Source organism: Sander lucioperca, chromosome 10 (genome assembly GCF_008315115.2).
Source record: "Sander lucioperca isolate FBNREF2018 chromosome 10, SLUC_FBN_1.2, whole genome shotgun sequence".
Taxonomy (NCBI): domain Eukaryota; kingdom Metazoa; phylum Chordata; class Actinopteri; order Perciformes; family Percidae; genus Sander; species Sander lucioperca.
Genome location: NC_050182.1, coordinates 12,954,279 through 12,976,518, shown reverse-complemented (window position 1 = coordinate 12,976,518; position 22,240 = coordinate 12,954,279). Strand labels below are relative to the sequence as shown.

General features: G+C 39.6%; 1 protein-coding gene across 1 annotated transcript in view; it reads right to left on the bottom strand.

Annotated features, from left to right (window-relative positions):
* Positions 1-6,757: 6,757 nt before the first annotated feature.
* Positions 6,758-22,240, bottom strand: part of znf385d (zinc finger protein 385D) — a 98,008-nt gene continuing 82,525 nt past the window's right edge. Inside the window, exons 5-8 of the mRNA XM_031279405.2 lie at positions 19,349-19,690; positions 15,210-15,391; positions 10,382-10,483; positions 6,758-7,911 (exon numbers count right to left, since the gene is read on the bottom strand). Of these exons, the coding sequence (XP_031135265.1) occupies positions 7,669-7,911; positions 10,382-10,483; positions 15,210-15,391; positions 19,349-19,690 (869 nt within the window). The 3' untranslated portion in view covers positions 6,758-7,668. The remainder of the gene's footprint in view (positions 7,912-10,381; positions 10,484-15,209; positions 15,392-19,348; positions 19,691-22,240) is intronic.

The following is a 22,240-nucleotide window of genomic DNA, read 5'->3' as shown; positions in this document are numbered from 1 at the left end:
AACAATTGCCACTGAAAGTTTAGTTTTTAATTTTGGTCTAACTAACAGGAGTGAAGTGTGTATTTGTTAGGGACTATTTGTAGCAGTGGATTGATACACATTTAGTGCTCTAGTGAATATTTCCGGCAGTAGGATGGTGTATATGTGGGATTGAGTCAAAATAAACTACCTTTACTTTAGAATATCTACCTTACGTAAATAGGACACTCTTATCCAAAGCACCACAAGTATGATAAATGAGCATACAGCGTCGGGAGCCCCAGAGGGAATAAAAGCCTGAACGCTGAAAGCTTTAGCGCAGCTCTGTACCAACTGAACTGACTGAAATAAGCTCAATAAGCCTGAGCAGAAGATAAAATCACTCTCTTAGCTGAGCTTTCACTCTGAAGGGCTTCAGGAAGGTTATATTAAGAGATTGTGATCTTCTAGCCACCACCACCTTGCATAGTACCAGTGATGCAGTATCACCAACTCTTTTACAGATACTTTCCCTCCATATGGCCCAAATTAAATGTGTTAATGTATTTTACCGAGATTCTTATTTAGTTCCTTGAAGTGAAATGGAGCAGTATAAGTATTTACACCATCATACAGGCTGATATATGAGCCAGTCATTGTCATGGAAGATCTCCTTTAACTAGTTCCCTGCCCTTGAAATTTATAGCACCTTTCAAATGTGTTCACACACGAGTGCTCATGGCCGGACGCTCAGACACAATCGCTGTGTGTTTATAGCTCTGTGTTATTCATCAAGGTCAAAGTGTCCGTCTCACTTGACTGACATCTGTTTGAGCCAATAATTAATGGCTCAATAATTGATGTGCCCATCATATGGGCAAAGAGATTGCAGAGAGGTTAGGTCAGTCTGTTACGCATGCTAATGAGAGGTCACCACAACCTCTGCAGTATTGGATGCTGTATTGGCTGAGGCGTCCAGGAAGTGATGAACATTTCACTATGAATCATTTGAGTTTCTGTTACCTTTAATACAGTAAACACTCTGTTTAGCTGTTTTCATGACAGAACTGGCTGACAGTTTTTCAAAGACTAAAGCCTAGTCCACACGTTTTTTTTAAACGTAGCTTTTTCTATGCATTTTGGCCTTTTGTCCACAAAAAAACGGCATTTTAGGTCATGCTAAACGGAGCGTTTGGAGAACTCTGGCCAGAAGACTTTGACCATTCACTCTCTCTTGTAAAATACACAGAACCACACATACATAATTTCACTGCAAAGCCCACTTACTGGCACTTTTTTCTTTCTTCTTAAAGTGCCATCGCCAAAACAAAAGGAAAGAAAATAAATCTCTGCACTGCACAGACCCTGTTACTTAATATATTTATTAACAATGACTCCAGTGCGTGTGGGTGGATGTGGATGGGTAGATTTGTTAGAGTACGTGTGTGCGTTTGTGTGTGTGTGTGTGTGTGTGTGTGTGTGTCCTTTAAGTAAGTCTCCAACCTTCTGCTCTGAACCTATTTTGAGCTTCAGTGAGTCACCTGAAAAAATTGCCATGGTGTTCAGAGAGCAACCGGTGAGCAAACCTTTCAGTGACTCCTCTGCAAACCTCCCTTCTCGTTAAAGCTTTATCTTTTGTTACTGGATTCTAAAAGCACTCTGTAAAACACACACAGGACACTAAAACCAGGGCACTTTTAATGCAGATGTTCTGTCAAACTCACAAGCGGGACCATGTTTCAAAAAGATTGCTGCCCGCGAGCGAGGATTTTTGTAAACGTCCAGATAAAGTTAAAATGTCAACGCCTTAATGGACTGGAATGTTAATTGACGCATTTGTCACAATGTTGAATCAAAGCTTTTACACGGACATGGAAATGGGCTGCCTGGACCTGCACGGTCCTGCCGGGAGTCTCGGGGGCATTGTAAGTGCAGCTCATGTTGAGTATCTGTTACAGCATCCCGCCCATGCTGCGGCCTTTAGGGGTTTCTCTTCTCGAACGTCTATAAATGAAAAATGAAAAACAACTCGATATAACTAATAAAAAGCAACTTTTTTCTTGTTACAGTGACAGAGAAGCACAAAATGATGAATCTAACTGGAATTTGGCCGAATTTGCAAATAAATCACCTCCCTGTACAGTGAAATGAACAAGGGTGGCTACAGAAATGAAGACCACGTGGAGGAGAATCTATAGCAAGATGTGATTCCAATAACACTGAATGTTTTATTTGAATCTTTCAATACCATTGCTGTCATTTTCTTTAACAAGTCACCCACTTTCGAGTTTTATGTGTAAATATCCCATTGGAAATTTAAAAGGTTATCTGTTGGCCAGTCTTTCAAAAAACAGATGTCGACATGCTCTTTAAAGTTACTGTGGACTCGTAAATTCAGTACAGGCCTCCAAAAACACTCATAAATAACTTTGTCAGACTCTATGTTGTTATTATTCTTGACAGGTTGAACAGTGCATGTTGTAATTTAGTCATAAACGAGCAGATAATAAGTTGACAATGTGATGCTTTTATTCCATTGTTTCTTTGTACATCACTGTGTATAAGGAAATGTCAAATGTATCTTTTGTGATCACAGGAGCCTAAAATGTCACATAATTATGACTCAAGATCCATGACAACAGACCCGCAGGAAAAGAATCCTTTTTAGATTTTAGGATCATAACGAGCTGTGTGCTTATAGCTTCATCAGGACTGATGATAATGACATACAGGTTTTTCCCATTATAAACTAATGAAATGAAAAAAAAGATTCCTTTGCACCACCTTAGTTTTCCCAGGTTCCTTAACTATAAATATGTTATAATAAAGATGCCTTTTTTCTCCTTCCGTTGTCTTACGAGCGCCTCTTGTCTGGCACACTCCTTTTGTTAATAACTGCATCACTGCTGCTAATTCAAAAGCGTGAATTACACTATTTGTATTATTATTTCAACTTTCTGCCATGTCACATTTGCAATTTTAGCCTGATAATCAGACTATGCCATTTCATTTCACGTCATCATTCAGACTGACATGTTCATAGCCATGTTCTGTCTGGGAAGGGTTGTGTTGTTTTGCTCGAACCAATCAGATAATAATTTTAGTCGACAGGGATCCAACATTTTGCAGCAAACAAATATTCATGAAGATATAGCGGAGTAATGGTGTTCTGAGCAGAGAATGAAGTCACTCTCCCTCTGTGTCTGTTGTAATCTGAGATTCTCTGTTCTTTGTTGCGCGTGCATGTGGCCGTGAATAAACTATATTTCATGTATTGGAGAATTGCGTGAAAGTTGTCTGGAGGTAATTCCAGCTTGCTGTTTCTTTCAGCCCCTAAAAGTATAATTGTACAAACTAACTGACTAAATCCAATATGAAAAATCCAACTAATTCAGCGTTCTGGGACAAGACTACTATTATTTAGCATTTATATCAATATTTTAGTGGATAAAACTGTAAATTAACTGTAAAAAACAACAACAAAAAGGAACAACAGGAACAACAGTAAAACACAGGTATGAAGTGAATGAGAACACAAAAATTATCAGTTTATAGCTACAGAGCTCAAAGATTTTTCCTTTAAATGTTTTTCTTACTCTGTAAATTTGTTTCATTCAGATGATAAAAAAAATCACAAACATCTGTTCTTTATTATTTTCCTTTTTTTGTATTGTGGCATTTATAATGTTTCACTATATACTATATACTATACTAAATGGCTGGCTTACAAACACCGTAATCATCATCATTGCATTGTGTTGAAACACGCTTCGGCTAAGGTTCACTTGATTTCAGGCTCAGTCTGGTCATCAACTAGAGCCAAGAACGAAGATTTTCTCTTTTCTGAGTCACCTACATTCCAGTGCTCGCTTGGTTGGACATCCAGCTGTTCACAGCATTTTCACTGCTGACGGGGATGAAGTCAGGCAGTGTTTTTCTGCTGATAGCTTTCCTGAACAGCCGATAGAGAGGCTCCACATCCCGCTTACAGATGTTTGTGATCAATGCTCCAGTGAGATTAAATGGAAGCAAGATAGTAGCCAGAGATTCTGTATTGGTTTTGAAGAGCGAGCAGGGTCTTCGGTGGAAAGAAGCTCCCCTCATCTGGCTGGATGGCCTGTTTTCTTGCGTCAGGGAGTTCGGAGGTAGATGTGCTACAAATGAGGGATGGATGAATAAGCTTCAAGGTTCATGGAAAAGTTCACAGACTGAATTACTGAGTTTAATATGTACCGTATGAGTTATGGTGTTGTGGTGAATTGGGGTCTCTCCAAAATGTCAGAGTTAAGGAGCTCAGACCTGCTTTTGTCTGTGATGTTATTTCCTGGATGGAAAAAAAGCCACCTGGGCTTTAAGATGTCAGATATCATGGATGTATTTATGGTGTGTGCATGGGTACATCAGTGTCTGTGATTCTTTTTGTTAATATATGGGCTGATGTTTATCTGCCATCTGTACATATGTCTTCTATTAAAACCTCTGAACGTAGTTAGCACAATATACTGCATCTTTGTCAAATTCACTATGATAGAAACAGGTTAATAGCTGCAGAAAAAGGTATCATGATCATGGTTTTGTCAATCAGTTGTACGTATGCTTCTTACTTTGTTTATTCTGTATGTGCCGAATGCATCAATGAGGTGCACAATGTTAAAGACTGAACAAAGATAGAGACGTCTTGTCTAAAAGAGGGGAAAACTGACTTTTGTTCAACTTATTGTACACAAACAAAGTATATTGACGTCTGTCTATGTATGACATTGCTGGCATGGGGAATGTAGCCATTGTTGTGCCGAAAACAGATTCCACAGACCCGGATCATTGAAAGATAAGTCTGGTGATATTACATTTTTTGTCAACAAATCCAATGAGAAGTCCAAAACCAACAATTAATTTCTCCTACTATGTATTGTTTGTGTATAGCCAAAGTACTATAGGCCTATATCATATTAAAAATAAAAATGAGCCCCATTGTTGCACTGGATGATGTGAACACACACACATTGTAGTTTATTTTGACACAGCTAGTCTCGCTTTGCCAGACCTTTCTCTACAGCACTGAGAGGGAAGGTCTGGCTAGTCCACATAGCATTCTGGGATGGGAGAAAAACATGCTCTGGTTTATTGGCATTTCTTTAAACCAATCACAATCGTCAAGGGCAGCGCCGGACAGAGCCACGGTGCCTCTGCAAAATATCCTCAGGAAGGAACTTGTTTTGGTGGAACGTGTATGTTCAAAGGTTGTTTTAGTCGTTCAACAGAAAACTCAGATTGGACAGATAGTCTAGCCAGCTGTCTGGATTTACCCTGCAGAGATCTGAGGAGCAGTTAACCATAGTCCTCATAAATCCACCGGAGTTTAGAATGCCAACACAAAGAAAGCGGAAGGTAACGGACATCTGGCAGAAAAGAGGGACATCCAGCCGAATTTCCTTTTGCACCGGAGCAATCTCGGAAGTGCAACGTCTGAAAATAATCCCCAACAAATGCACACTTTACACCTGTTTGAGTAACGTTATCAAAAAAACTACAGTGTCCAGCTGTTTTTGGAAATTACTTTAAACTTTTTTTAAAGATGTATATATTTTTGACTGATGTTGGAACAAATAGGCCTGGGGCCAAAGACAAAGTAGGGAAATCTGAGGAGACTTTCTCCCCAAACACATTTGTGACTGCACCAGACTGAATATGTTCAATAAGTTAGTCAAAACTCACCATTTTAGAACTGTTTGATTTAATGTCTTGTGCTACCTTGTGCCTTTAGTGTTTTTTATTATTATCTAGAATCTTTTTTAACTTGTCATGTAAAGCGATTTGAGTATCTTGAAATATACTCTCTATGAATAAAATGTATTACAATATTGGCAAAAATCTTAAAGTATTGAGAGATATAACATTGATTTTTCTGTCGACAGTAAAACAAAATACAATTATCCTTTGAGTGCACTGTAACTTTTTTATTCTTGTATTTTATACCAGTCTTACTCTACTTTAGCTTGTTTTTATTTATTTTCTCTTGGCTCTTTAATGACTGTTTTTACTTGTATTTAAATGTCCTTTTGCAATGTGTTTCATTTGCACTTTGTCGTGATGCTTTCAAATGTTTTATGTAAAGCACTTTAAATTGCTTGCTGAAATGGGCTATATAAATAAACTTGCCTTGCCTTGCCTTGCCTTGCCTTTGACAGAAAGTGAAGTGACTATAGTACAGATGCTGTATATAGTCATGCCTAAATGTTATGCTGTTCGGCATCAGCCACCGCTGGAGTAAAAATAACTACATGCAGGTAACAATCTGCTGCATTATCATTCCAATAGGTCATCTGTCATTCAGTAACACAGCAGATTTTGTTGAAATTACACAAATAGTAATAAATGTAACGTCACTTTCGGACATGTCTGCTCTGCCTGCTCATTCTAGTTAAATACAATATGAAACTGTAGATAATTCAATTGAATCCAGCAGGAACATTTACATCAGGATTACCGATTAGCTTCTGTTTTACAAGCACACATTGTGATACAAACAAGGAGAGTGCACATCCTTCAGAAACATATTTTGTTAGTAGTGGAAATGGAGTTATGCTAGGACTTATAATGGTGTATTCTGAATTTGAATTATCTGAATGTGAGTGTTGCTATAAAGCCACATCTTGATACAAACACAAGTAGAGTGAACATCGTCCAGTTCAAAGTAAGAGATACATACAGTATTTTATGTATTGGATGTCCATATACTCCATTTATATTTTTCTACCGAGATTAATTTGAAGTACTGCATATACTGAACTACACAGGATCACGAGCATTAACAAATTAGGACTCTTTTTATTTGAAATTGTTCACCTTTTACACACTGACAGTTAATATACACAAGCCTTTGTGGTCCCTCTGGCCTGAGATATGGTCAGTAACAATGTGTGCTGGATATCAACAAGGATTGCATATGGTGGATGGGAAGCACAGACACACACACACACACACACACACACACACACACACACACACACACACACACACACACGGACAAGCACACATGCAGAAGCACACACTTGCGCACATATATGGATATGCAAGGACAGATACAAACACACACATCACGACACTTACACATACAATCTAACACAGTCTAGCCATCTAATGTAGACATCAACAGAGGAGGGGCTTAAAGTGCATACAGGAACAGAGGAGGGCCTTGCTCGCTCTTATGATCATTAACAGCCTTTTAAATTATGAGCAACATTATTCCTCCACTGAAGCAATGATCTTAGTGCCACGCTGTATCTTTACAAAAAGCTTATCCCTACCGCATTTTTTAGCTCAAACTGTGCCTTGCATCATGAAATAATGACACTGCATAGTACACTGGGATTAGTCTTATACATTATTGCGGTACAATGTAGATCCAGATCCGGGGGTTCCAGGTATGAGCAATGGGCTGCAGGATGGCACAGAAAGCATACTGTATACTGAAGCCCAGGTTTTTCAGTGGGATCAGAGAAATAAATCCATCATGAAGAAGCGCCCAATGCTTCGCTGCAGTCCGGTTAGCTTTAAATGTGGGATAATCCATACGAGGAGAGGTGAGAAGATGTTCCCGGATGCATAGAAGGAGTGCAGATGCTGACGTGACTCCTTGGCCTGGTCTGGGTGAAGCACTTGGTTTGGTCCTTGACAGGAGGCGGTGTAGAACCCCCCAGGTCAGACTGGTCAATAAGGGGCAAATAGGACTTGTGGGTGGGAGGTCCTGACAGGCCCGGGGGCCGGGCGGAGCAGTGCGGCGGGGAGGGTCTGTGTCTGGAAGAGGGCAGGGGTCGGGGTGTGGTTAGTGGCGTGGTTCGTGCGGTGTGTGAATGTGTTGCTGAGGGCTGCTGCCACTGCCGCCAGGTGAGCAGGTATGATCTGCGCGGTCAGAGGCGAACGCTGGCGCTCCTTACCCAGGGACAACTTTATCTGGTGGAGGAAGACAAAACACAGTCAATACAGTCTGTACAAAATAATGTAAACACATCATAAATAAAAGCTGGGTCTAAATCATCATTGCAAATTCTGCTACAAAGCACAAACATATTTTACCTGGGCTAGTCTAGAAATCCCTTTTTTATACTTTCAAAACTACAGATACCAAAACAATACTTTTTTCAATACTTTATTGTGAGAAATATAAAGAGGGCACTTTTTTCATTTAACAAAAGAAGCCAAAGTGTGCAAATGTTAAATGTCTTCTAAACACAAGTTGTTTTAAAGGAACTTTAGGTTGCCTCAATAACAACCAGATCAGGAACTATTTAATCAAAGAACAGGAAAATATGATTGCAAATCTGATCGGAAATTCAATGCAAACCTTTGGTACTTTTGGTGCTATCGGTCGGTACCAAACCAGTACTGTGGCTCGATCCCAAGCCACAATTTTTAGTGGTAAAATGATTTGCCAGTTAATCGATTATATTTACAGAAAGTTCATCAACAACTATCTTCATAATCACTGAAGTCGTTTATTCAAGGAAAATGCATCTAATGTGAGGATTTGATTCTTTTCTCGATCTTATACCACTGTAAATTACATTTCCTGGATTTTGGACTCAAAACAGGCAATCTGAAGACATCACATTGGGTTCTGGGATGGACCTTTTATTTATTTTTATTTGTTCTACTTTCTGACATTTTACAGTCTGCATTTTATCAATGCAGTATATCTGTTTTGTTGATTTCCTAGACTGTTACAATCCTGGATCAACAGAGGCAACATGGTGGTGTTACAAACATCAGATTTATTACAAGAAACATGAATAAACAGAAAGCACAGTGGCTGAGTAGTGCAGTCTGCAGGCACAGAGAGATTGGGGGGAGGGGATCACACAGGTGCCACAAATCAGCTGCTAATGGCTGAAAGTGTTCCAGATGATCTGTGAGACACCAGAGCTTACATCAGAAACAGCAAAAGACATATTAGCCCCTTTACATTATATTTAATTATTCAATCGCTTAACTAATTCCTGCAATTTAGAAATGAGACCTCTTTCATGTCTGACAAATGCTGCTATTTTGTGGCAGTTTATTTCCAGTGGGGATTTAGTTTTTTTTGCACATCAAAAATTGAAGAACTGCTTTAAGAGTGAGAATGGAGTTATGTAGTTTTTATTATAAAAGAATAAGAAGAAATGAAAGACAGAAATGACAGAAGGACAAAGCGCCCAACCTCCAAAAACAGCCTAATAAGGGTGAAAAGGTCACCAAAGTTATCTGGCCTAACCTTCTGTATCAGTAATGGAAAATCGACGGTCTCACAGCACCAGGATGGCAGCCGTCGTCATGGGTTATCAATTACTGACTCAGGCATCGTAACCCTATGGGACGCATTCTTTACTCTCCGCTCATCAAAGAAGCTCCTCTCCGTTAACTCAGTCAATGATGGGTTTCAGAAAAAGTCATTTCCCCCACACTGGTAACCCCCGCACTCCGTCTCGGCAAACAGTGGGTGTGATTAATGTCGTCTTCTGAGAGCTTCTGTGAGATGGAAAGTCAGGCTCTCCTTTATCTTTCCCACATTGAATCCACAAGGCTCCTTTATGCATCCTACCAATCCTGCGTCATTTGCCACTCGACAAAAGAACTTTTAACATTTGTTCTAACTTGCCTGGAGTGGTGGGGTTTTCCAGTGCCAGGGGTTTGCCACATGGACAGCTAGTCATCACCTCAAGTATTTAAAAGTTCTTTCAGTTCACTTCTTATTCTGTGGTTTGTCAACTTGCCTGACGTTAATTCTGCCTTGATGCAGAAGACCACACGCTGAGCTACTCCGAAGAAGTTAAAACCGACATTTACAATTACTTATAAATAGTATTCGACCCCGGTCTGCATTCCGCCTCCAGCGTGCTGGCTCAGAGGAGCCTTGATACATGCCATTTTTGTCAATAAAATATCAGGTTTTCCAATTAAATCCAGCTTTTACCTGCCATGCATCTTTAATAAAAGCCAGGTAACAGGTGATCCGTGATGAAAGTTGACATTTTATTGAATTAGGTGCCGTCAAGTGGATTGAATGTGATATATTAAAGAACAGACACTTTGGAAGAGGTGTATAGGATTTTTTGCTGATAAGCAAAGAAACAATTAACTGCCAAATTTCTGCATGCACTTTTGTCCAACCTTCTCTCCCATGCAAACGGAGCAAGACAGAAGGGTACATATTGGGGTTAAGCACAGACCTATGCTTTTTATGTGACTGCAAACTACCAAAACGGGAAGTGGCTGGAACAGGAGAATGACAATGAATACAGTCTCAGATGTCAAACGATAACTTTTTCTTATGGGTTGATACGTCTGTCTCGTAAGAGGCTATTAGAACTGAGTCACTGTGATTGTTGTGTCGAGACCAGGACTTTTGTCACTGATAAGATGACTGAGGTGTGCAGTGACTCACCGGCTGCTTGGTCTGGCCTTTCTGCGGTTTGCTGTAGGGGCTGTATTTAGGCTTAGCTGGTTTACCTGCTGCTCGGTCTTTATGACGCCGGCTGCTGATGTGCTGAAAAGAAAGAAAAGAAAAGAAGTTTTAAATGAAGTCAGACAGTTCCTAAATCACACTATACAGTTGGTTTCAGCATGTCACTCTACTGCGGTTAAAGCTGCAATATGTAAAGATATTTTTTCACATTAAAAGTAATAATTAATACATGTATAAACAGGATAGAAAATGTTTCTGAAGTGTCCATCTGTGACTCTATATTTATGCCTAAAACCCACATTTGAGTGTCAATTTTCTCCAACCTTCATAATATTTTAGAACTAATACAGTTTGACGTTGTTGTGGCCAGGGGTTAACGTTACCAAGGCGAGCCAGGAAAGTCAAAGCAGAATTTTTTTTAGGAAGGCAGTAATGGTTCTTTCTGCCTCCATTGCTTCCAATTTAAACACGACGAGAGTAAAGCAGAAAGATGCTGGCTGCTGCACTTATGAACACGCACTGCTATTTGCCCAGTTTATGATGGCTGAACTTATTTTAAATAGCCATGGCTCGTTGTGTAACCCTGGCAACCATAGAAACCACACAGAGGAAAACAATGCACATTTTACATTTCCTGACCAGCAGTGAGCGAACAGAACCATCAGCAAAAACGGTCTAGTAGTAACATCAGCTTCCAAGTTTGATTATCTAGGCTGAGTCAATAAACAATGTTTACGATATTGGTGAGCTATGGTTACATTCATCATATATTGCTATTTTTCCTTTAATTAAAGATACAACCTACTCTTTTTTTGCTAAATTATGAAATTAGATTTGGTGGATAGCAGCAACCTGTCGTGTACAGTTTGTTTGAATGTTTGAAGGATTGAATGTAGCCACGGCGGCGGAGGAGTTGCTCCATGCTGCCACCCATTCAAAATACAGAGGTTGGACAACACAGCCAACACATTCTCACTCCCAAGTCTCCTTTTGCGTAATATTTAGACACGCTTGCTCAGGACTCTTGGCGTCACTTTTTGACGCTCAGGATCAGAACTATATTGGCGTCACTTTTTGACGCTCAGGGTCGGGATGTACGTTTAACTGACGTGCGGCACAAGAACGGGACAGTTAGGTTTAGGAAAATATCGTGGGTGGGGTTCAGTGTTGGGGCAAGTATCTTCCAAAATCTAATACATTATAGATTACTAGTTACTGTCATTTGAGAGTAATTAGTTATATTACAATATTACTGTCTCTGAATTGTAATGCTTTACACTACTTTTGCATTACTTTTGAGTTACTTTCACCAAAATAACAGCAGAAGTTTGACTTGGCAGGTAACTTGTGAATTTCACCAACGGATCAATAAATGAAAATACTCTATCTGTCAGCAGCTCGGACACACTGCTGTCCGCACTGACGTACCATCACCTGTTGGGACACACATGTTGTCCGTACCGTCTCTGGTTCTGGCTCTGACCACGGGAACAGAGACGGGACAGCTCGCTTCAACGCAGCGTAATAACTCCTGAAAATAATATTCATCTCGCAAATGTATCTGTCTCTGTCTGCAGTCATCTCAACCATCGAATACAGCGACAGGAAATAATACTCACAGCTTTTTTTTTTCCTGTGAAGAAATGTTTCGTGGTGTTGGTGAATTCTTAAAAAAAAAAAAACACCACTAAATGTTGCGTTAAAATGCGTTGTAACTTGCGTTACTGAGATTGTAACGGGTATAATATTACCGAAATTGAATTAGTAATGCATTATATTACTGCGTTACAGCAAAAAGGAATACATTACTGTAATTGCATTACTTTTGTAACGTGTTACTCCTAACGCTGGTGGGGTTACAAAATGTACGTATTAGTGACACGCAGGACAAAAACGGGGACACCCATCGCTACCGTTGTCACTCTTAATACTACGTCATCTTACACCGCCGCGGTCAAGCTGCTACTCTGCCCGCTGCGTGATTTTTGCGTCGGTATCTGACGCTGAGAGCCACTGACCAAGTGTCATATTTTATGAGTTGGGAGTGAGAACGGGTTGACACAGCCTATCCTGTCACGCGTCCTGAGAATGGCCCTAGAGGAAAGGTCTTGGTGTCATTAAAATCCAAAAATTCATCCTCTGGGGGCATGAACGTTCTCAGAAAATCTTTTGGCAATCTAACAATTTTAACCCTTGTGTTGTCCTTCGGGTCACTGGGACACAGAGGACAACACAAGGGTTTTAAGGGGGGGTGGGGGGGTAACCCAAACCATATGATCCATTTTCCAGGAAGCATTCATATCCTTAACAATACAGCCATCAGATTTCAAGATAGTTTGTCAGACAAATTAGCTCTTCAATGGGAAGGTTTGATCAGTTTTATGGCAGTCTGCTCAAATACTGGTTTAGATACTACGCCTTTCTCTGGTTATATCATAGAAAAACTGTGAAAATGAAAATCGTCAGTATCTTTTTTTTTTTTTTTTTTGCTGTGATGCTTTCCAGATGCCTGTTACTTCAGCCTCAAGCTGGATGCCATTTCAGGTATAGATAGCTTATCATGCGTTGAGGTGGGAACCTGACCAACAGAGAAGGACACGACTAGAAATACACCTCCTACCTCAAAGCGTAAAGTACTAAATCTTTAAAGGTTTTATTGCGACTGGAGCCACCCATGGTGAAAACGACTGCAGTAATGACTCTGCAAAGTACAGTGCAGAAAGCATTTACTAAATGACAGATTATGCTATCATGTTAAATACAGTTTCTGATGTTGAAACTGTAGAGACAACCATGGATCTGAATAAACAAGTAAAAATGAATATGGAATGACATACACAGAAATCTTCTGTAACCTCAAGCCAATAAATAATTCAGTGTGAGTACACGTTGACAACAGAAGGCAGATTTCTGGTTGTGTCTAATATTTCACAAGTGCATGCAGAGGATTTGAAAATCACAGTTTTCCTCTGGTTTTCAGCTGCAACTGAAATGTGTCATGGTGGATTCTTTTCACAGAGAATCACTGCTGTTTTAGAAGTACTCAGTAAAAGCCTGTGCATGAAAAATTCATACAAAGCCTGTCAGAAAAGCCAGTTTTCAGTGAAAAATCTCAAGGTTAGATGGGACAAAACCGAGTGGTTTTTAAGTATTGTAGATGGAATCCACCCCCCAGTGACAGAATGCTCACCAGCTACAAGAAAAAAAGAATTGTGGGGCACCCCAAAGCAACAACCAAGATACACATTCCTAGGAAGAGTTTTCAGCCAAGCCACACTGAGGAAAATATCACAAAGAGATCAGATTTGTGTCAGCTTTCTGACCTGATTTCCTTAACATCATGTAAACTAGCAACCTTTTTCCCTATTTGAGGAGATGGATTAGGAGAAACTCGATTAGTTTTACTCCTGCTGGAGAAATTTAATTCCTTGGCCAGATTTCTTACACAAGTTTTTGCAAGAGACTTCAGGCAGGGAAAGCTTTGCTGTGACAGCAGCGCAGCTGGATGAAAGGAAAGATCATTACTAGCAGCGGTGCATCTTTGTATTCAAAGAATAATCTTAAATCCAACGAAAATGGAAATCTGACACTGAAGTAAATTAGTCTAAATAAGTATGTTTTCACAGATGAAGAGCAAAGTACTTTCAGTACATTCAGACACATGCACAGAGTAAATTGGGTTCTCGATGATACATTGAGGATATGTTGTACGAAATCTAAGTGCATCAAAAGAGAAAGAATGAGCCAAAGAAAAAGTGAAGTGAAAATACATGTTCCAAGTTCTTATGTGTCCCTGTATTTATTGGCCAGTTATCTGTATGCTGTGTATCTTCTGTGCCACATATCTTTCTAGTCTTTTTATTGTATTTTGTGTTTTTTAAATATTAAAATTCCACTTCCTGTAAATCATTGCTCTATTTTAATGACTTCATCTTGAACTCCAGGGTGTTAATATACATATACATGTTTTCTTTTTTACTCATGTCACTCATAATTCCACATATCATCCAATCACAAGGATGCCTGGGGGCAACGAGTACTAGTCAATCACAGCACAGTAGGGTAGGACTAGGTGGAAAAACACATTCTGATAAGACCCTTCTTACTGCAGTCGCATTGGCCAGTGATGGTATATGTATCAGATTTAGGACCACATGTGAAAGTGGCCCAAATCTCATTGGAAAAAAATCTGATTTATATGTCCAAACCACTGAAAAAAACAGTTTTCTGTCACATAAGACCAAAAAAAAATTGTTTTTACATTACATTTGTTTGTATCGTGAATGTAGCCTTTAGTCTACTTGCTAAGCCATGCCCATGTTTGAGTGATTTAAATCCGCCCATGAATTCTGTTTCACTCTGAAATCCGTCTGTTTCACTGTGACTTTAAAAGAATAATTTGAACTTTTATGAAGGGTTATGTGCTGGACTATTTCTTGGAGAGACAGTGGAATTAGAGGTGACCGATAAGAGAGTGGTATCAATCTTCTCTCGTAACTCAATGGCAATAAAGCTTCTTTTGCTAAATGTCGACTATTACTTCAAAGGCAAAATGATAAAAAGTGATATTTGAACTGTCGAATAATGATAAAATTTAGTAAAATATTACCTTTGTAGCTCCATAACCCAGTAAAATCCAGTACAATGCCATGACCTTGTAATTAGTAGTTTGATTTCCACTATATTCCAGACCAATCTTTTCTTCACTCTTTTTGCTTGAATTTATGTTTAAAAACTTCACTTAAACTCGCTTTGTGTGCAGTAAAGTTTGGAAGAAGTTTTCAAAGTCTTTCTCTGTCCCTCTCACCTGTTTTAGCTGCGTCTCTGAGTTGACATGCACATCACACGTCTCACAGTAAAACGTTTTGTTCTGCAGGCCCGTTGTTGACTTGGTGGTTGTAGCCAGTTTGCTTTTGACTCCAGACCGGGGGAAAGACTTGATGGAACCCACGCCGGTCCTGGCCTCGAGCATCGTCTTGTGCTTCGTACCTGCAAGTTCAAACAAGAAGCAACGCGGTCAGTAGATTAACTTCATTCGATACATGCTGCCTGAAGGGAAGGTGTTGTCCCTTTTCTGGCGTAGGAAATATGAGGGTCAGTGTGAAAGTGTCAACTTGTAAATTACCCTGAGATGTCCCTGATAAAAGTAGAGAACTCAAATCTCACTTACTTGCATGTCACCGCAGGGCACTGTTTGCACTGAGGTTTAGCTCAGTCTTTAGTATTGCATTGCCAGACCTTCCTCCACAGCAATGCGGAGAAGGGTCTGGCTAGTCCACACAGCATTGCGAATGGGAGAAAAACCTGCTCTGGTTTATTGGCATTTTTTTTAAACCAATCACAATCGTCATGGGCGGTGCTAAACGCCGGACGGAGCCCCAGTGCCGCTGCAAAATAACCTCGGGAAGGAACTTGTTTAGGTGGAACATGTGTATGTTCAAAGGTTGTTTTAGTCGCGCAACAGAAAACTCAGATTGGACAGATAGTCTAGCTAGCTGTCTGGATTTACCCTGCAGAGATCTGAGGAGCAGTTAACCATAGTCCTCATAAATAACATAAAGAAAGCGGAAGGTAACGGACATCCAGCTGAAAGAAGGACATCCGGTGGAATTTCCGGCGGCAATGGAGCAATCCCGGAAATGGAACTTCCTGGATATAGACTAGTCTTTAAGTGACTGGACTTTCATGTGCATCCGCCATTTTTATGTCCGTTTTGATTCCCTGCTGATACAGATCGCGTCAAGGTGTGCTCTTGAAGGGATAGTTCTGATTTTTTTGAAGTGGGGTAGTATGAGGTACTTATCCATAGTCAGTGTATTACCATAGAAATAACATTTTAAAATAAAAAAAAAATCTTTATATTAGTTTAGTTTATATTGTTTGTTAGTTTTGTTAGTTCCTAACCCTTTTAAAACACCAAAGTCACACAAAAACACAAAGTAACTAACCGATTGAGGCAGCGGTAGACCAGCAACTCGCGTGTTCTGCGAGGTAAAATTACTGTTTTTGTTAAAGGAGTTTGTTGGCTTTGATAATAGCATAGAACGGCTTCAATTCCCCCATGTAAACTTAAACAGGGCTGTTTTAAGGTAAAGTGGTGAAACTATTCTAAAAATAGCATACACTTAAACTGATTCTTTTAGGTGGGCCTTTTTTTAGGTGGCTAAAATAAGGTTTTGGTGCTGTCCCTGTCCACAGCAGTACCCTTAGCCTACATTGCTTAGGTACGTGTTGGTATTCCTGTCTGCTTCTCCAAACTAGAAGCATTCCGACCGCCATCTACTGTAGGTGATACACTAAGTAGCTTATACAACCCCACTTAAAAAAATCCAAACTATCCCTTTAAAACAGCAGCAGCTTTCAGCACTCGCACGCATTTTAATTCAATTCTGGGTTATGATGATAAATGGTGACAAAAGGAACAGGGCAGTCACAGTGCTAAACATAATAATGACAAGAAAGGTTTTTTTCAGCCTGTTATGGAGTGAGCTAGCTTTTCCTCAGCACTCCAAAAAAACACTACAGTATTTGGGAAATATAGTACATTTTAAATTAACGTTTGTTTGTTTTATTTTTTGACGAAATTGCCTCTCGCCCCCCTCTCACATTTGAAACTGCTCTATATATACTTTAGACATGTGCATCCCTTTCTTCCTTCACTATCACAGCAGCTAAAAGAAGACTGCTGAGACACTGAATGAAAAGATGTGCACATTCTGGTTATGAAAGCATCACACGCTCTCTGTTGAACAATCCCGCCTTGGCCTGGCTTTCTGTAACTTTGAGGTCACTTGTGTAATCTAGTGTAGACTGCTTTGCTTCAATCTGGAGAAAAAGTCAGTGTGTTTGTGTCTGTCATGCCCCTGTTGTTGTTTGATTTGTTCTTTTGTTCAAATGTTTAATAAAATGTTCACTATAAAAAAGTACGCTATGAGGCAAAAGCAATGGGACATTCCGGTGCATGAAGCGCAGATTGAAAACATAATTTAGATGACTCAGAGTACTGTCATATCCCCACTCTGCGTGTTATGAATGGGGTATTAGAAATTAGTTTGAAACAGTGTTTCAGAATACAATCTTTGTTTTCTAAAGCAAGGCTTGTCCCACAATACCTGATCAAAGTTGAATACAAGGAGTCTGTGGAAACTACTGACAAACCCCCAAAACAATTGAAAATGTGTTTTTTAGACTTGACAATTATTGTTGAAGACAGCCAATATAAATCAATAACGATGACAAAGAACACTTCAAGACTGAAACTGGGTCATTGTGTAGAAACCCAGCATATAACAACCTTCTTCACAAAAAGCATCGGCTGAACAATAAAACACTGATGTTGGGGTGTTTTTTTTTTTGGAAATTGCATGACATAGAAAGGAAAAATCATGCCAAAGTAATGGTGTTTGATGAGTCAAATCAATTTGATGTACAAATAATAACTACTATAGCTGAATGCTCAAATGAAGTTTACATTTGCAGTAGTGGAATGTCACTTAGTACATTTACTCAAGTAGTGTACTTAAGTACAAATGTTGAGGTACTTGTACTTTACTTGGGTCTTTTCTTTTCATGCCACTTTCTACTTCTACTCTGCTACATTTCAGAGGGAAATATTGTACTTTTTTCTCAACTCCATTATTCTGATAGCTACTAGTTACTTTACAAATTAAGATTTATGCACACAAAACACATGTAGTTTATAAATTACGATGTTTTATTATAAATTAAACTACCCCACAATATACAGGCTTACAGGTCCAGCTGAAATGATTAGATGATTAAACACAGAATGGTTTTGATTGTTTTCAGTTTCTAAAATGTGAGGATTTTTCTGCATTAAGTACTTTTACTTTTAATACTTTGAGTACATTTTCCTGATGATACTTTCATACTGTAACTTAAAGCTTTAGAGTGTAACTTTTTTATATTAATAAACGTCCGTTACATTCAAGCCATGGCCAAATGAGTTGCAACAAAGCTAATTAAGACTATCAGCTCCACACAACTCTCTCTGTATTTCTCAGTCTGGCTATGTTTAGAACATGGTGTCGTCCGTAGTGTTGTTTTCGTCAATGAGAATTATGACTAAATATCGTCGTCAACGAACCTTACGAACCGTACGAGACGCAACGTAATTGCTGGTCTTGTGACAATGACTATAATTAAATGTATAATGCAATATTGTTGACGAATAAAAACAAGACTAAATGTGGTTTACAAAATAAAAACTACGCTAAAATGTCTCTTCATTTTCATTGACCGAAACGCGTTATTATTATTATTATTATTATTATTATTATTATTTTGCAGTATTTCTGTTCCCTGTGCCTCACTTCAGGAGCTGCATCAGGTCACACTCGGGTCGCACTGTCATCAGTTTTCGTCGACTAAAATTAGACTAAAATAGTCATGGATAATTCTGACTAAAATAAGACTAAAATGCTCAGATTTTTAGTCGACTGAAACTTGACTAGACTAAAAAGAGTATGAACGTGACTAAAACTAATAAAAACTAAGATGACAGCTTGACACAAAGACTAGACTAAAACTAAAATGAAAACAGGTCGCCAAAAACAACACTAGTCGTCTGGTGACTTTCCCGCACTGAAACTCTAGTGAAGATAATGACCTCTTCTGAAGAGTCCATCATGTTTTTTTAATCCTCCGTGTCCTCCTTGGCAACTAGCAACTGCGTGGAGGAGGGGTGGGGGTGGTGCACGATCACAGAAGGCTTGTATCATGTGGACGTGCCAACAGTTTTGTTGTCATTACTTAGAATTCCTCATGGGGGCGACAGAAACTATGCACTATAGCTTTAAGTAACATTTTCAATGCAGGAATTTTGCTTGTAACAGAGTATTTTTACAGTGTGGTATTAGTACTTTTATTTAAGTAAAGGATCTTAGTACTTCTTCCACCACAGCATGTATCTCAAACGCTTCTTACCGCTGTTGTGAGCCTCCAGCTGCGACGCCGAGTTGACCGCCACTTTGCACAGCGAGCAGTACAGAAGACGCCGAGCTTTCTCCTCCTCTGTTTCCGCATCTGTCTCCGCCTCGGGTTCGGCCTCAGGCTCCACGTCTGGTTCTGAGGGTGAGTCTAGAGCCGAGTCCCCTCCAGCAGCTGAGGTAGTCTCTGAGGCTGTGGCTGTGGCTGCAGTTGGGCTTGGGACTATCGCTGAGGCCGCAGGTGCCGGCTTTGGCGTCGTGAGGGTTGTTAAAGATGCCAAGGGTAGTGCCGGTCTGAGCCCAGGGGATAGCGGTAGGGGCACTGCTCCAGGAACGCCATCTGCACAGAGGAAATAGATCATTTGTTTTGAATCATATGGCTTTCATTCATCATTTAGGGGCAAACATGTTTTATTCATGTAATGTTCAACAAACAGGTGGCTGAACTTGTTTTGTCAGTCTTTGAGATTTGGACATGGAAGAAAAATGCCAGATTATTACCATAGTTGAAAACCTGAGTGAGTAAAATGGGTTTCGTTAGGATTATGTGAGAGTTGGGTTAAACGATAGATATTCTGTTGATTTGCATTGGTGTGACACATTGGTCTGAGTTAAGATTTTAGTTTACAGGTCCCATGGCAAAAAATGTTTCACTTTTTTTTAACATTAATATGAGTTCCCCCAGCCTGCCTATGGTCCCCCAGTGGCTAGAAATGGCGATAGGTGTAAACCAAGCTCTGGGTATCCTGCTCTGCCTTTGAGAAAATGAAAGCTCAGATGGGCCGATCTGGAATCTCCTCCTTATGAGGTCATAAGGAGCAAGGTTACCTCCCCTTTCTCTGCTTTGCCCGCCCAGAGAATTTGGCCTGCCCATGAGAAAGTGAGAGACATCATGGCTTGAAAACTAGCAAAGCATGGCAGTTGGTCAAGGACACACCCCCACCCTCCACCTTGCCCCCCCTCTCTCCTCCTTAATAGCATTTAAAGCTACAGACACAGAAATGGCACATCCTAAGGAAAGCTCATTGTGGGACTGGCTCTAGTGGCTGTAATTCTGCACCAAGGCTGAATTTCGGGAAAGAGACTTCAGATACAGTATTAGGGGACCACTAAGGCCTATATAAAAGCATCCAAAAAGCACCATGTCATAGGACCTTTAAGACACTGCCCAAACCATGTTTAAAGAGTTTGTGAAGATGACAAGAACATAGAACTGGGCAATACAAACACAAAAACAAAAGCAAATGAAAAATTATCTTCACCACTTTGACAACACCTGCACAGCATTTAGAAACTATGCTGCAGAGTTAGAAACATGGCCTAATATAGAAACGCTGCAAGATGCACAGAACACGATGGAAATGAATTATAAAACCACAAAAGTTTCCAGGGAACAGAGTGTAGGCGCTAACAGTCTCAAGCACCAGAAATTAGACCAGTCCACTGGAAAACGCTGCAAGGCTCTTAGAGAAAGCCCCCGCAACAAAATGTAACAATATCTGCTTTTTCCAGCACATAATAGACACATAATAAATACAAGCTGCAGCCTTTTACATCGTGAAACACATGGTGAGGATACGCAAGGTCGGAAATTTGGATGTTTAACAGATACATGTATTATAACCTCAGTGGCTAAAAACATTTTGGAATTTATATTGATTATATGCCAAAATGCAGACAAAAGTAGAAAATTGAAACTGTACATGTCTTTCTAAATGTATAAAATTAGAATGAGGAACAGGTTTGTGTGCTAAAAACTAAAGACAGAAAAATGTCACAAAATGACCCATTTATATTTCTAGAGGCAGGAAAATGAAATCAAACTGGTATCAGACTCGACTTTCAGAGGCAAAAAGCCCTGATTTATATTCATGATAAAGTAGTAAATGGGTAAAGTATATAAGTGATGAGTTATTCAGGTGATAATTGATTTGTGCCATGTTATGTATGTACATATCAAACAAAATGCAATCTATATTATTGAAATAGACAGCTCTGCAAAATAATCAGCCCTTTAATCCATTGTTTGTGCATGAGATCACATTGACATGTTACACAAATAGCTGCTGGGTTCTGAAAGAAATGTCTGATATTTTTAGGCATGAGGACAGCAGTGGATCAATATATTTGACTCATAAAACAACACCACATGTCAGTGTATGGAATACAGAGGACTTGCTGCCACACATAGGACCTACGGAAATTTAATTTTGCCGTGGGAGCGCCACCTGATCGATGCCAATGCCTCGGAGTTGTCCGCACTCCAGCGTCACAAAATGAAGATCAGCCAGCAGGAGAGCAATCAATAGTGAATTATGTCATGCTATTTTTGTGAGCCATTAGATATGGTTCTCATTTTAGTTAAGAAATACATCAGATGTTTGGAGCAGCAGATATGTTTCTGTTATAACCTGTGGTGAAAGAATTACAGACGTCCTTTACATAAGAGGAATCAGCGAGAAGCCTTTGGTGAATGTTGTCTATTTACTCAAGCTGAGGTATTGAATGGCATTCAAGGATTGGAGCTTATCACTCTGGATAAAAGCTTCAGCAAAATGTTTGAAATGTATGTAAATGTACGCATTTTTTACATTTGCGTTTGTGAGCATCCAAACCATTAACCTTTTAAATGGATATGAGGCACATTTATACTCCTAACACTCTTCTCTTACAGTTGACTGACTCCAACTGTGAAATTTGCTGCGCTTTCATGAAACTCACTGCCTTCTCTGAATGCAGATCTTTAAAGTAATGAACAGTAGCAGGTGGGAAATAAACATACAGGAAATAGGACGTCTGCATTACAATGAAGGGGAAAGCTGCAAGAGGGTGTGATCTAGCAATATGTAACAAAATCCTAAAACACATAATAACAAATGCTTTATTATTA